General features: G+C 44.7%; 2 protein-coding genes across 2 annotated transcripts; both read left to right on the top strand.

The window, feature by feature from the left end:
• The first annotated feature begins 60 nt into the window (after positions 1–60).
• Positions 61–7,289, top strand: LOC133124699 (complement C1s subcomponent-like). Its single transcript, XM_061236118.1, has 11 exons — positions 61–187; positions 419–617; positions 1,455–1,635; positions 2,162–2,284; positions 2,694–2,887; positions 3,286–3,436; positions 3,995–4,110; positions 4,245–4,335; positions 5,248–5,379; positions 5,705–5,779; positions 5,929–7,289. Exons 1-11 carry the CDS (start codon positions 180–182, stop codon positions 6,777–6,779), a joined length of 2,121 nt encoding a protein of 706 aa, XP_061092102.1. The 5' UTR covers positions 61–179; the 3' UTR covers positions 6,780–7,289.
• A 132-nt stretch (positions 7,290–7,421) lies between these two features.
• LOC133124690 (complement C1r subcomponent-like) lies at positions 7,422–15,348 on the top strand. The gene is made up of 13 exons (XM_061236106.1): positions 7,422–7,663; positions 8,344–8,563; positions 8,650–8,833; positions 8,914–9,054; positions 9,891–10,093; positions 10,554–10,701; positions 11,421–11,539; positions 11,779–11,857; positions 12,271–12,405; positions 12,580–12,654; positions 13,217–13,425; positions 13,883–14,100; positions 14,445–15,348. The coding sequence occupies exons 1-13, from the start codon at positions 7,638–7,640 to the stop codon at positions 14,806–14,808; spliced, it is 2,121 nt and encodes a 706-aa protein (XP_061092090.1). The 5' UTR covers positions 7,422–7,637; the 3' UTR covers positions 14,809–15,348.
• Positions 15,349–15,838: the final 490 nt, after the last annotated feature.

Below are 15,838 nucleotides of genomic sequence, written 5' to 3'. Positions count from 1 at the left end.
GTTTACTACATCTGCCTTTTCAGTCCCTCCCCCCATGACAAACACTCTGCCTGTCCTGATAGAAAAAACAAACACATGCCAATCGATTTTGGAAGACAACTTTTGCTTTCAAAAAAAAAAGAGAGAGAGTGAAAGATAAGGAGTTCAGTGGCAGAGACTGATCTCCACAGTTCATCGCCATGATCAGGTACGCTTGCTTATCTTCTGAATTTCATTCAGTTTTAAATGTCTGCATGCTAATCCGATGTGAAACTATGAATGCGCTGCTTTCAGTAAGCTTTACAAACCGCAGTGCGATTCTCATACATCCCTCATATTCCTCTTAGTATCTTTTTTTTTTTTTTGTGGTGTCCAAATATTGCCTGTTGACGTGTAATGGTGGAAGCCTAACACAGAATGTCCATCCCCTCTCTCTCAGACTCCTCGTGTTCTTTTTGCCCTTGTCAACCTCTCTGCCCCTGTTGGGGTGGGTGGAGTCCCCAGGTTACCCCAGGGGGTACCCAAACGAGGCCACGCTCAACTGGAAGAGGTGCGCGCCTTCGGGCCACGCCCTCGTTCTCACGCTGACCCACCTGGATCTGGAGGACAGTGAAGAATGCCAGCAGGACGCAGTGGAGGTACGTCAGAGGGAGGGGCTCTCTGGGGGTGGCACCCCTGTGGGTGGGTAACCTCATGAAATGAAATTTAATTTCATATATTTGCAAATGTTGTGTAATACATCGAATAATACATTCAAATATATGGAGGTGTTCCGAAATGGAAGTAATGGGCGTGCTATCTTTTGGTTGGGGTCAGGTGGTAAGTGCAGTGGTCTGGCAGTCGGGGGGTTGCTGGTTCGATCCTGCCTTGGTGTGTTGAATTCTGCTATATAAGTGTATAAGGTGCTATATAAATGGCAACCATTGAGAAGACAGTGTTAATTCTTGATGTCATTGGTATGTGTAGTTAAATGTATAAAATATTACCAGAACATTTGTCAAAATGTCAAAAATGGCAGTTAGATTTTGGGTCTCGGTTTTTGGGAAAATATATTTGTGTTGCATGAGGGTATGCTTTCCCTGGAAGAACTTGAAGCAAAACCACCAATGACTGATTGTGGTTTGTTTAGGGGGGACCACTAAACCACAGAGCTGCATTGCAAGACAATTCCAAAGTAGTGAGATACAGATAAGATTTTCTGTAGTCTAACACTTAACCCAAGCTTCAAACTGACCCCACAGAAAACTGTTTTCACATTTGCTGTATTTGTTTTTAAAAGGATTTTAGCAGAGTAAAAACGGCGGCCCAGGGAATACGCATGTATAGTCGGTTATTTTTGTAATACCGTTGTTGTGTCACCAATGTTTTGATGAAGCAGTTGGGTTTTCCGTTAATGAACAGAAGAGAAATGAGAAACCCGCATCCCAGCCTCCCCGACCTCTCTCCCTTCCCTCCCCTCCCCTCCCCTCTCTCAGATCTCCAGCGATGAAACGAAGCTTGCATCTCTGTGCGGCCGCAAGTCGTACGAGGAGCTCCAGTCCTCCGTCAACCCCTCTCTTCAGTCCTCCAACTCGGGGTGCCTCATGCTGTCCTTTCGCTCTGACTACTCCAACACCGAGAGGCACAGCGGCTTCAGGGGGTTCTACACCGTGCAGGGTGAGGAGTGTCGGAGGTGCCTGCCGGCGGCCCCTTTGACCGTGGGTCCTGATCATGTCACCATTTTTCAAACTTTCACACTCTAGGCACGGTAAACGCTAGTGTTCTGAACTCTGGCTCCCGCACTGCATTCCTTTCACTTGCCCAGTTCAACGCAACTGGGCCTGTTGTGAATTCGTACCGTATCTGCATCTCCCAAATTGTCTGACCCTCGCGTTAGGGCGACATGGCTCAGGCGGTAAGAGCAGTTGTCCGGCAGTCGGAGGGTTGCCGGTTCGATCCCCCGCCCGGGCTGTGTCGAAGTGTCCTTGATCAAGACACCTAACCCCCCAAATGCTCCTGACGAGCTGGTCGGCGCCTTGCATGGCAGCCAATCGCCGTCGCCGTGTGAGTGTGTGAGTGTGTGAGTGTGCGTATGAATGGGTGAATGAGAAGCATGAATTGTACAGCGCTTTGGACAAAGGCGCTATATAAATGCCAACCATTTACCATTTACATGAATGGCCCCCGCCCCTCCTTGGCTCAGATGTGGATGAGTGTGAGGACCCTGACAATAACTGCAATCAGCTGTGCAGCAACTACATCGGAGGGTATCGCTGCTTCTGCTGGCCGGGCTACTACCTGGACAATGATGAACACACCTGCACAGGTACATCAGTGAGAGAGAGAGAGAGAGAGAGAGGGAGGGAGAGCGTGGGGGACGTTAGGTTATATCATGGTGATGTTGTTGCTTGTTGTAACCCTTGCTTTGGCGGTACTGCATATTCTCATCCCGATAAAGCGCCGTGTATTTCTGAGATTATACAGAGCAGTGGTCCTCTCTCCTGGTCCTGGAGAGCCGCAGGGTGTGCTGGCTTTTGTTGTTACTCAGCACTTAATTGATCAATTAAAGCAGTTAATTACACAGTTAACTCACCTCCCCTGGTTTCTTGGGTCTTAATTGGTTTGATATTAAGGCGAAAACAAAAACAAAAACCCTGCGGCTCTCCAGGACCAGGAGTGAGGACCAATGATATGGGGAGAATATTGCTCTGCTCAGCCTCTTTTCCCTGTGACAGTGAACTGCTCCAGGGATCTCTCCGGCTCCTATACGGGAACGGTGTCCAGTCCGGGCCGACCTGGCCCATATCCCGACTTTGCCCTGTGCTCCTACAAGCTGGCAGTGGAGGATGAGCTGCAGCTGGTCCTGGAGTTTGCACCTGATTTCGATGTCGAGGAAGCGGAGGATGGGAAGTGCACTGACTCATTGAAGGTCTGTGGTTTCTTACTCTCACTGTGTATTAATCACAATGATGTGCCCGATAACTGTTGCCTGGCATCATTTCAGATATGTGAATGCCTGATATTTAGCATTGCGACCGTATTTTATTTGTCTGCCTCTGAGTGAATTACATCGCTTCTTCAGTAACTCTTTAGTGTGCATATTGTAAAGTGGTGGAAAATCCAGGTTCCGAAAGTTAAAGTCCTCGCAGATATTTTGTTCCAATCACCTGGATTTGTTCATTAGCACAATTAACAATTAACATTAACAACAAATTAGTGAAATCAGCTGGCTGATCTATGGGTGGAAGAAACACCTGGCAGGACTTTTACTTTTATACCCCCGTGTGAAATCTGTGTTTTTTTTTTTTTGCTTTTCTGTCCTAACAGATTAAAACCCCCTCTCGTGAGTTTGGACCCTACTGTGGGAATGTTCCCCCCGTGTCCCCCTTCCGCACCGGTTCACACCAGGTCGAGGTCCGCTTCCTCTCCGGCGGCTCCGGGACCAACACCGGGTTTACCCTCAGCTACAAAACCACAGGCGAGTGCCCGGTTCAGGGCCCAATGTCTCATGACATTGGCATTAGACACTGCCATAGTTATACACTGCAGTCCATAAGTAGGGGTGCAATTTGTATACATATTTCCCATTTCAGGGGACCAAAAGCAATTGGACAGTTGGCTTCTCGGCTGTTTTGGATTTGCCGGGTGTATTTAATCACTTGCAAGAATTCACTCACTAATTGGAAACAGCTGTGGAGCCAAATATCCAATTACTTTTGGTCCCCTAAAATAGGGAAACTATATTTAAAAAAAGGGATGTAATTCCTTCATGGATCACAGGATATGGATGTGAATACCTTGGGATTAACGGTGTCCTGTTTGCACTTTAATGATTGTGTCATTTCAAATCCAATGTGCTGAAATTGTACCACTGTCCAAATACGTATGGACTGCGCTGTTGGTAGCATATGGTAATTAAACTAAGTAAGACAGCCGTTATTACATCATGATGGGCTGCAATACACTGTAACACATTTGGAATATTGAGCACCAAAACAGATTGCCCTGAACACTGAAAACCAATGACTGATTCCAGCTAAGACCTGTCCCAATGAAGTGACCCCACACTCCACCATGGACCCACGGAAGCTGGAATATCACCGAGGTGACCGAGTCACTGTGAGCTGTGACACGGGGTATTTCCCTTACTCTGTGAGTATATACATCAGCAGACAACAGCAACAAGACTACAGTCCTGAACACAGCTCAGGCTGCACACAACGTGCACTGTTACCTATAGCCTGCCTTACTGTATATGATGATTTGTCTCAATCTTCTCTTTGTAGGATGACGTAGTCAATGACATCACAAAAGACCTGAATTACAAATCAGTTTGTTTGAGTTCAGGCATCTGGACCCCAGCCTACTCATGTACACGTAAGTCAAGGCATGCTAACGATGACAATATTAATAATCAGTCTAAAGTTACAGGATTGCAAGAGGAATCTGTATATTGTATATCTGTATATTCATGATATTTTTATTCTGCATCCTGGATATAAGGCATGGGGCAGATATGAATCCTATTGAACTATTTTATTTTTGACTGGAATTTCGGGTTTCGTTCATTACCATTTTGAAGAGTAGGTGTTTACTCACATAATTAGGATCACACACCTTGAAATGTTAATTAATTAATGGCTTTATTCATTTTGCTTATTCATCTATCTTTGTATTTGTCTGTTCACAGTATGGCTATGGAATTTAAAAGGGCAGTATTTGTGTTTCACTGAACATTGGCAGTGCCTAATGCCAATGTAGTATTAGAGGTGGGCAAAGAGGGCCATATCCATTTCTGGATTTCATTACATTACATTAATTGGGCCTTGCTCAAGGGCCCAACGGCTGTGCCGATCTTATTGTGGCTACACCGGAGATCGAACCACCGACCTTGCAGGTCCCAGTCCTGTACTTTAACCACTGCACTACAGGCCACCCTATTGCATCTGACATTTTAGCTGCAGTACATTTCTTGATGAATGACAGCCGAAGTCTGCTCTTGTGTCCCCTGTTTTACACCCGTCCTCCAGGTGTGGAACGGCCCACCCCTGCTCTATATACTCTTTAGATGCAATAGAGTTCCCCACCCAAAAAATAGAGTCTAACCCAAAAAAAACAAAAAAACAACTGCACTTAACATGACTGTATTTTCTGTTTAGAACAGCACTTTTTTACTAGTTATGGATGTGATGCTTTAACTTGTGGAAGAACCTATGCACTTGTAAGTCGCTTTGGATTAAAATGATTAAAATGTAAATGTTTGTTTCTCTTTGCTTTCTTCCTCTTCAGCCGTCGACTGCAGCACCCCTGACATTCCTGAGGATGGGCCCCTCCAGGTGTTGACACCGAAACAAGGGACTAAGTATCTGGCTGAAGTCCAATTCCAGTGTGAATCTAAGTACTATAAACTGGAGCCAAATGGTGAGCAGGACACATTCTCCACCAACTGACAAAACCCATGGCAATAAAACAAAAATAAAGTTTGCAGCAGCAACCTAATGGGTGTGTTGAAAGCTCAATATGCCTGAGAAGTTATCAGTTATTTTGCCAAGACATTGTACAACTGTCATGTATGTATAGCAACACACAGTGAAATTTTAACGTCGCATCGTAGTTGTTGTATTTTAACTCTTCCTCTTTTTTTCACCCACGTCAGTTCGGTTCTTCTCCGTAATCTCCACGTTCCTCATTTTGATCCACCCCCCATTTCTCTGTCTCCCTCATTCCATGTCTCTCTCTATTTCAGAGCCCTATATCTGTGATGAACAGGGTAACTGGAGGTCTAGAAGTGGTCAAACTACCCTCCCAAAATGTGTCACAGGTGCAGTGTATTGTCAAACCCTTATTACTCGTAATTTTATGCAGGTACAAGCTATTGCTTAAGGAGACATGCGTGTCCAAAGACTGATCATTTTTACCTACCAGTACTTTGTTCAAATGTAATGCTCACAACACCTCCTCCTCTCTCAGTATGTGGAAAGACGGAAAAGCAGATCGTCAGCTACTCCAGAATTTTTGGGGGGAAGCCGGCGGAATCAGGGCAAATTCCCTGGCAGCTGTGGCTCTATTCCCTCGACGGAGGCGCGTCTCTGATCAACGACCAATGGGCCCTCACCGCTGCCCACGTGGTGGAAAACAACGAAGGGAGGGAGATCGGCATTTACGGGGGCCTGATCATCCGTAAAGGAGCGTTCGGCATCGAAGAGCGGGGCGTGAAACACGAGACGGCGATCAGTAACAACCCAGGATTGGTAGTCTTAGAATCTGAAAAGTTCATCATCCACCCTGCCTACCGAAAGGGCGAAAGTAAGGAACAGCGATTGAGCTACGACAATGACATCGCTCTGGTCAAGCTGAAGTCCCGGGTGAAGCTCGGCCCAACGCTCCTCCCTGTCTGCCTGCCGGAGAAGAAGGGCGAGTCCATGGAGAATAAACTGGGCACGGTTTCCGGCTGGGGTAAAACCGAAAAGAGCACAGACAGCAAGAACAAGCATTTACTCCACGTCGACATCCAAGGCTACTCCCAGAATCAGTGCGAAAACGTTCCAATACATCCAGATCTGAAGAAGAAAATGGCTTACACCAGGAACATGTTCTGCGCCGGTGCGGACGGGGCGGACAGTTGCCAAGGTGACAGCGGCGGGCCTTTCGTTGTTCCCGCCCTCGGTGCGGACAACGGGCCATACTACCTGTACGGCATTGTGTCCTGGGGTCCGCAGTGCAAGGACAAGGGGTACTACACCAAAGTGGAAAACTATGTGGACTGGATCAAGGAGACCATGGAGAAGGAAGAGCGGGCCAGTGAACAGGACGAGGCCTGATAGACCTCAGTGTCTGAGAGACTTTTAATTCAGTCCTCATCTTTCAATGCGCTTATATCAGTCTGTGATCCCAATGTGAGCGTCAATGAACGGAAACATGTCGGTAATGTCTAGGGGCGAGCAGGGCCAGTTGCTGGATGGACATGGGTCACGGTTTACACTAAGGCTCATAGTGAGAGATTTAGGGGGATTTAATGATAATTGAATGGGAGGTGATTTTTGGGTAGCTTGCTTGCTTGCTAATGTTAGGTACATAGATTTGTTGTGAAATCACAATGATTTTCAGAAATGACTTAATTTAAAAAAGAATCTGTGTTTTAGAAGATTAAGGGATTAAATTACTAAAGGGACAAAAAATTGATTTATTTTCTCTAAAACAATCTTGTGAATTAAAGATAAACTAATAATACAAAAAGTTGTAAAATGGTCCTTAATACAATGTAAGGCTTCTGCAATGTTGTGAAGTAAGAAGTTGGTGAAAATAAATGTTGAAGTTATTATTGAAACAAAGATGGAGAGAGTGGAATTTGTCCCTCAGTGAACAAACAAATGAAATTGGTAAATACCTATTACTGGAAGAGGCATACCCATAAGCCCCCCTACCCCTGACTCTGGTTGGGTCTCTCTTTATTCTCTTGATTTTCCATGCGCTCTCTGCCTAATCTCAGTCTTCGGCAGCCAAATTAAATAGTGCTGTTTTTGTGAAGTGACTTTTAGACTTTCATCTTCACATATCTCGCCACTCGCGATGTAGCCACTGAGCTACGTATACCATAAAGATCTTCGGCCTGAATAGCATTTGAGACAGACCGCCAATATACGTGCTCCTTATTTCCACATTCTGCGCTGTAAAGAAACATGGCCTGGATCTATCCAGTTATCTGGTGAGTTCATTTTCAATGCCATTTCGGACACTGTTTGGATTGCTCTTCATGTGTATGCAGTGAGGATGCAGGTGAGGAGGTACATACCTTGAGATACAGTGCATATGTCTGAATGCATGTACCGAGACCTTGCCCTTTCTCATCTGTGGTTTTAGTACGCCATGCAGTGTAATGCGTAGGGGTGTGTCTCCCCCCCCTCCGAAGACACTCGTTCCCCCAGGTTTAGAGCTGCTGTATGTAGCTGCAGGGCACATTCAGCCGTTTCGCTGCTGAAAGCTCTGTGGCTATATTCAGCCTGAGCTCATCTTGAACTGAAGTCACAGAGCATGTAATTACCTGTATTCATTTCCTTAGATCTGTGCACACCTATTTATAACATATACAGTAATTCTGAAAAAAAAAGATTTTTTTTTTAATTATAAAAAAAAAAAAAGAGTCTTCCAGAAACCTGTTCGTACACCTGTTAGAGTGTATACACTTCATAGATTTACATTAGGCAATACACTAACATTAAAATGTCATAACACTAACACTATTTTACTTGTGCAGGTAATGTACCGAAACTTTTAAACCTTTGAGTCTTCCCTCAACGAACAAGTTTGAGTATAGTTACACTTCACCCAGTAACTATATGATCAGTTTACTCCGTTCTGCAGAGACATGCTCTCTCTCTCCTGCAGGCTGCTTTGTGTGTATGAGTGTTGGGGTTTAGCGATCCCCCGCACCCCCCCCGAGGCACCGCTGCACGGGCAGCTGCAGTCGCCCCTGTACCCACAGCCGTACCCCGCCTCGCTGTCCGAGCAGTGGGACCTCTCCGTCCCGGAGGGCTACAGAATCAAACTCACGTTCCTCCACCTGGACGTGGAGTCGTCGCAGGACTGCTACTACGACTCCGTGACGGTCAGTAGGCCTCCTGAGCGAGCGCTCGCCGTTTCGCCGATGCTCCGCGACCCTAAACCTTCCCCTGTGTCCCGCTCCCCCACCAGGTGATGTACAAGAGGAAAGTGCTGGGAAAGTTCTGCGGTCAGAAGAATTCCATAGAGGGTCAACACCCTGGCAACGAACCCATCCTGTCTCCGGGCAACCAACTTGCTGTAGTCTTTCAGACGGATGATTCAAATGCTGGGCCCCACCAGAACATTGGCTTCTCTGCCTTCTACCAGGCAATAGGTACGGTGCGTTACGAGGGGCACGGGATGTGTTAGGGGAGCACGGGCCGTCTGTGAACCTCCAGTGTGTGTCCCACGCAGATGTGGACGAGTGTGCCCTGCCCGAACCGGACGACGACTCTGGACCCCTGTGCTCTCAGATCTGCCACAACACCCTGGGCTCTTACATGTGCTCCTGTCACCATGGCTACGAGCTCAGACCTGACCAGCGCACCTGTGACTGTGAGTGCTGCCTCTGATCTAGACATTTACATTTACTGTTACATTTGTCATTTGGCAGACGCTTTTAATCCAAGGCGACCTACAAGTGCATAGGTTCTTCCACAAGTTAAAGCATCACATCCATAACTAGTAAAATGCACATGAAGGGCTGTTCTAAACAAAAATAGTCATCGTACAAGTGCAATTTATAATCTTTTTTTTTTAATCTTTTTTTTTTGGGTTAGACAAGAGAGATATTGGAAAGGGGGGGGGGTCAGGAGGGAGGACTAAGGTATAGTTTGAAAACTATACCTTAGACAGCTGAGAGAGAGGCGATGAAGGGGTACAGAGGATGATACTGTGTAATGAGAATGGGACATAAACTGGGAAAAGACAGAGAAGTGAGGCGAAAGCAACCATCTCGTTCCATTGTGTAATGATGAAAGAATCTTTCAGCCTTCCTGCTCTGACCCCACCGAAACATATCATTCATGCTGGATGGTGATTGCATGTGATGTTCCACTGACCATCCCACTTCAATTTAATTTTTAAAAAAAGTAAACAATTCAATTTGCTGTTATGCAGAAGCACCATACAAACTATGTACCTGACATTAGCTAGCAAGCTCGTGATTGTTTGGCAGTTAGCTTCAAAAGGCTCAAATGTAACAATTGGGAAGTTGCTCAAATTAATTTCCCTTCGCACTATTCTCATGCATATCATTGGCTCAGTGCACAGGAAGCTGAATTTCATTAAACAGTTAAATTCAATGTACCAGCTAAGGATGGAATAGACAATATTGGGTACAGCACTGCTCTCTCTCTCTCTCTCTCTCTCTCTCTCTCTGTATCCCTCAGTGCATTGTGGAGGGGGTCTTTTCTCTGAGCCAGAGGGTGTGATGTCCAGCCCAGGATACCCCCAGCCCTCTCCCCATGGACTGGCCTGTCAGTACCACATCTCAGTGGAGCCTGGATTTATTGTGACTCTCAATTTTACTGGGCTGTTCCACATAGAGTCTCTAGAAGGGGATAGCCAAAATTGTCCCTTTCACTGGCTCCAGGTACTGCACTGTATGTGTGTGTGTGTGTGTGTGTGCATGTGTGTATATGTATGTATGTGTGTGTGTATATGTGTGTGTGTGTGCGTGCGCATGTGTATGAGTATTGAACACAATTGGAAAGTCTATGATTTCACTTATTAGTTCCATCTCCTGGGCCCTGTTCCACAAAGCAGGATTACTGAGTTATTACAGATAACCACACAACGTAAAACATGAAACAACTCTTTTTAATTCAGTTCATATTCCAGATCTGGTTAGGGTCCAGGTTTTACAATTATCTGGCTAACTTGGTAATCCTGCTTTGTGGAACAGACCCCTGCCTGCACAATTATTAGAATGAGCAAATACAGAAATTTTTCTTTCTGAACCTGGATTTTCCACCTCTGGTTCTGGGAAACCTTTCAAAGGTGTTGAGCATGAGCCCGCTTCTTCTTCTTCTTCTCCCTGTGGCCTTCCCTAGGTGTCGGTCCCAGGGAAAGACCCCATGAAGCTGTGCGGGCAGAAGAGTCCAGGAGTCATCCGCACTCAGTCCCACAGCGTCGAGCTGGCCTACCACACGGACCAGCAGGGCCTGAGTTTCGGCTGGCACCTGCAGTACAGCACACAGAGTGAGGGGGGGGGAGGGACGCGTGGAACCAGGGAGGGGAGGGGGCGAACACGTGAAGAAAGGGAAGGAGAAAGAAGGGGGAAATCTGTAGGGAAAGTTTGGGAGGAAGTGTGATTGGTGTGTAGTATTGAGGACAGTCATATTGTGAAAGTGTGAAAGACGTATTGTGAGAGGATAGGCTACATCGGCGCAGGTAAGTAGTAGGAAGTTACAGGGTTCCAACAGTCATGACGAAGAGCTCAAGTGGGCTTTTCAACTATGGGCAATATGTCAATATGTCTGAGAAATGTGACAGATAGGAGTTATACAATAATACAAAATTATGTTTATGCCAAAGAAAATGTCTGACAACTGAATGGAGTCCTGAAGTGTGACTGCAAGGCAAAGAGATCACGCCTGAGCAGTGTACCGTGTGAGATGTGGTTCAGTGAGTGTTGTAGTTAACATGCCCAGAAAAAAGTTTTTTTAGTCATATTGCGATTTCCTCATTTACACGCATCTGAACCAAATCAAGCAATACAATAAGAAGCAATGCAAAAATCCTACTATGCGGTAATAATGAGCCTGGTTGGGTGCTGACTAGGATCAAGAAACAAGTGGAATGACATGCATATGTACAAATGAATTCTATGAGAAAGAATTAAAAGCCTAACTGTTTGTGTATTTTATCTATGATTGGCTCTAATTATAATTCAGCAATAACGCCGTTTCCTTTGTCAGGGGTGCAGTGTGAGTCTCCAAATGGAATTGCCAATGGTAAAGTTACCCCAAACCTTCCCCAGTATCTCTACAGGGACTACATCTCCGTGCTGTGTGATGTTGGCTACAAGTTAATGATGGTGAGAGTGCTGGGGTCTGTCAGCCAATCAGAACGGTGAACTGTTGCTGTGGGGTGGTCAGCCAATCAGAAACAATGTAGTGTCAGAGGCTGTTAGCCAGTCAGAATATTCCAGTGCTGGAGGCTGTCAGCATGGTTTCAGAAATTCACTGTGTTGTGGGGGTAATGGGGAGGCCGCTGTCAGTTGTTTAAGAAAATTGTGAGTAGGCTAATCTACATTTTCCTCTGTTCTCATCACAGGGGGGTGAAGAGATTCCAAGCTACTTCTCAACATGTCAGAATGATGGCCAATGGCACATTCCTCTCCCTGAGTGTCACAGTGAGTCCTCTCTCAGATGCATAGAGGAATGTGCAGAGAATACACACACTGTGCATACAGCAACAGTGCCCCGTGCTGATGTACTCTATTATATGTGCTGTTATAATGTGCTGCAACTGTTTAATACAACAACTTTAAGAAGAGTCTCTTATTAGTCTCTCTCTCTCTCTCTCTCTCTCTCTCTCTCTCTCTCTCTCTCTCTCTCTCTCTCTCTCTCTCTCTCTCTCTCTCTCTCACTGTCGCTATCTCTCTCTCTCTCTGTCTCTCTCTCTCTCTCTCTCTAGGATGCCACTTATGTATGCATGTCTCGCAGTAGGTTTATGTTTGTTGAGTTTAGTCAGCTGGTACCAAGCTATGTGTCCATGTAGTGTAGCATGATGTGCCCGCCTCTCTCTCTCTCTCTCTCTCCACAGTGATTGACTGTGGGAATCCAATTGCCTTGTTGAATGGAAAGATATCATTCCTGTCTGGAACTGAGAACAAGTACCTCTCTGTCATTCAATATCACTGCAATGACCCATATTATTCCTTGGCAAATGGGGCAATAGGTAAAAATGTTTTGTTTGACATGTTGTTGCATTTCTGTGATAGTGAACACATTTCTATCAGCTATGATTTGCCTCTAACTCTCTATGTCTCCTACCACAGTATACCGTACATGAAAGTCAATATATTATATGTAGTTTGGTCATTTTGATTTGCCATCTACCTTGTTCCCCCAGTAAACTATACATGCACAGCAGGCAGGAGGTGGAAAGACCATCAGAGCAATTATATCATCCCCACGTGTTTCCCAGGTAACCAGGTCAACCAATACTAACCCATTATTTTTAAAGACAAGACAACAAGCTCAATAACATTAAACTGACCAACTGGAGTCTGGAACTAAGACTCAATATTAAGGAAATGGCCAGCGACAGCAACATTTTTACCAGCCCCATTCACTACCCTAGCATGTTCCATGTTGGATTTAAGGTTCCAGTGACATCTAACAGAATGTGTGAATGTAAAGATGTACAGTATAGGCTAATTAACTTTCAACAGTTTTTCTGGGTTAATGAGGACCAGCATGGGGGATTTCACAACACAGAGGCATTGCATTTAACCATACGCTGTGATACATAGCCTATGGAAACCAAGTGATGCCAGCATGATTCTTTAATTGAATCTGTAGTTTTCTTTTCTGTGTTTTTTCTATGGACGGCATTTCTTAAATTCAATTGACCCCCCCACTGCATAATGATTACAAATTCATATCCATACCCTCTGTTTATAATTGTTCTGCCTGTAAAACAGATTTTATAAAAAAGATGTTTATGTTCTGAAACCCCTAATATGTGATCGCATCCCGCCCCTCAGTGTGTGGCCGCCCCCAGGTCACCCTCTCGGGCCATCAGAGGGTGCTGGGGGGTGCGGACGCACCAGCAGGAGCCGTTCCTTGGCAGGTTTATTTAAAGATACATGGGTTTGGTGGAGCGTCTGTGATTGGGGATCAATGGCTCCTCACTGCTGCCCACAACGTGGTGCAAATTAAAACCAAAGTCGTCGCGAATGCGGAGGAGATCGAGGTGTGTGTGCGTGTATGTGTGTGTGTGTGGGGGGGGGGGGGGGTTCTGATATATTCATTAGTGACTGCTACAAATTTGACTGTCATAAAGTATGTAAATTATAGTCATGACGTTATTTATATTAGAATAAATATCTTGAACCGAAGCAAGAATTTCATTAACTTGTTCTCTCACGGAACTATCAAAGCAGTTAACTTGTTGATTTCAAAAGGAATCTCACCATCAAATGAATGAGGAGTCATGCGTAGTCATGTAGTTTAATGATTAGTAGTGGGTGGGTAAAATCAAATTACCAGGTCAAATCAGTTTTTAAGTTATATGTGTGATTCCACTGCCACTGTACCCTTGAACGAGGTACATAACCTGAATGGATTCAGTAAATATCCAGTTTTAAGAGTCCATTTGGATACGTGTCTGCCAAATGCATGAAGTGTCATGTGAATATCTCTCTCTCAAGGCATATGTGGGAAAGAACGATGTCCGCGAAAACAATGCAACTTCTCGACTCTGGATTGCTTCGGTTCATCCTCATCCTCATTATGATAGTTCCTCTGGCCATAACTTCAACAATGACATTGCCCTGCTCAAACTTCGTGAGCCGATCACATTTAATAAGTTTGTCATGCCACTGTGTCTTCCAGCAGAGGGAGACAAATATGAAAGTGGGAAAATTGGGTACGTAAAATTTTTTCATGATGGTTGTGCATTGCTTTGAATCACCGTTCACATACACGAAACCCAATCTAAAAAACCCTATGAGTTGAACTGTGAGTCGCACAGCCTTATCATTCTGTCATTCCTAAACAACTGCTGTAGACTTGATTTGAGGATAACGCTATTGAGAGCTCCCAACTTACAAGCAGTCATTGCTGACCCCGGTTAGATATACAGTACCATTCATCAGAGCCAGGAGGCTCTGTAACAGGTTTTAAAAATGAAGTTGACATTTTGTTTCATTTTTCATTAACTGTGGGCTTTGTTGACATTCTGATTACTGTATGACTGAATTCCTCCCTCAGGGTGGTTTCTGGTTTTGGGAGGACTGATCAGAACACGCTCAGTGAAACGCTCAAGTACGTAGAACTCCCTCTGGTGGACCAATCCACGTGCAGAAAAGGCTTTGATACGCTAGAGAAGACAGACAAGCCCATCCCTGATTTGACAGACAACATGTTCTGCGCCGGATTCTCAATGGGAGGGAAAGACACCTGCGGGGGAGACAGTGGGGGAGCGTTCGCCATACGGCAGCCCGATGGGCCATACTGGGCCGCTGGGATCGTTAGCTGGGGTATCGGCTGTGGGAAACGGGGGGTTTATGGGGTCTATACCCGTGTGAATAATTATTCTGATTGGATCAAGAAAACAATGAAGGCTGCAGAATGAGGTATACGGCCAAGCAATTATAGCCGTGAAGTATAATTTTAGTTAAAATTGTTAAAAATGGCAAAATAATAAACCACCTTTGAAAGGTAATGTAATCACAAGGATTGAGATGTCAGTACACTTGGCAAGTTGCAACACTACACACCAACATGCAGAGATTATTCAATGTTGCATGTGATACTTCTCAATGTGTTAATTCCTAGATAAGAGAAATATGCTTCCTGTCTGCTGTCAGTTCTGCATCATGTGGTGATCAATGCAATGACTGGTACCTCTTCACAGGCAGAGAGAGGGAAGGTGGTCCATGATGCTTGCAGTGTGCGCTAAAAAAAAGGCCAAAGATTTTGTTTTGCTGCATGTGTGCTTAACTGTCAACTTACTACATACTTATTGTGTGGGTACAATATCAGACAAGTGTGATGTGTGGTTGTAGGCTGTACCAACAACAGGACATCACATTATTAAACAGATCTCATTGAGAATTGCATGCATAATGATGTGTAAACTTCATTTCACATTAAAAGCAATGGATCAAAGCCAGATTTGCCTTTGTCCTGTACAAGTCAGCTCCATGGAATGCGTTTCTAGTCCATATTGTTTACTGAAGTGGTTCATTAAAACACTTGCAAAATGTAAATGTTTTCAATAGACTAAATACTTCCCATTTATAGTTTTGGAAAAGTCCATTCAGCAAATTCCATTGTACTAGTAGCCAATTAACTTTCACAGCCCTTCCATTATTTGTCATCTCTGCATGCTTTATAGTATTCTGAAGAGAATAGCAATTCATTACAAACAGACACACACACACATATACATACACACATTCAGTGAGCTCCATAATTTATCTTGGACAAATAAATATTTTTTCTTGATTTGGCTCTGTGCTCCACAATTTTATATTTATAATCGAAAATGGTTAAAGTGCAGAACTTCTATTACAGGGTATTTATAAATATTTTGATTTCACCACATAGAAATTACAATGCTTTTTATACATAATCCATGTCAGGGCACCATAATATTTTGG

The sequence above is a fragment of the Conger conger genome, chromosome 1, assembly GCF_963514075.1.
Source record: "Conger conger chromosome 1, fConCon1.1, whole genome shotgun sequence".
Classification (NCBI taxonomy): Eukaryota; Metazoa; Chordata; class Actinopteri; order Anguilliformes; family Congridae; genus Conger; species Conger conger.
Note: the sequence above shows the minus strand (reverse complement) of the source record. Positions and strands in the feature narration are given on the sequence as shown.

What these genes read in the sequence shown, in the direction of transcription:
- LOC133124699 (XM_061236118.1), top strand. An exon ending in CCCAGCCTACTCATGTACAC is followed by an intron (nt 4,336 to 5,247) that starts GTAAGTCAAGGC and finishes CTTCCTCTTCAG; the next exon opens with CCGTCGACTGCAGCACCCCT. An exon ending in CCTCCCAAAATGTGTCACAG is followed by an intron (nt 5,780 to 5,928) that starts GTGCAGTGTATT and finishes CTCCTCTCTCAG; the next exon opens with TATGTGGAAAGACGGAAAAG.
- LOC133124690 (XM_061236106.1), top strand. Translation starts at nt 7,638, where the DNA reads ATGGCCTGGATCTATCCAGTTATCTG. An exon ending in GTCCCTTTCACTGGCTCCAG is followed by an intron (nt 10,094 to 10,553) that starts GTACTGCACTGT and finishes GGCCTTCCCTAG; the next exon opens with GTGTCGGTCCCAGGGAAAGA. An exon ending in CATCCCCACGTGTTTCCCAG is followed by an intron (nt 12,655 to 13,216) that starts GTAACCAGGTCA and finishes CCCGCCCCTCAG; the next exon opens with TGTGTGGCCGCCCCCAGGTC.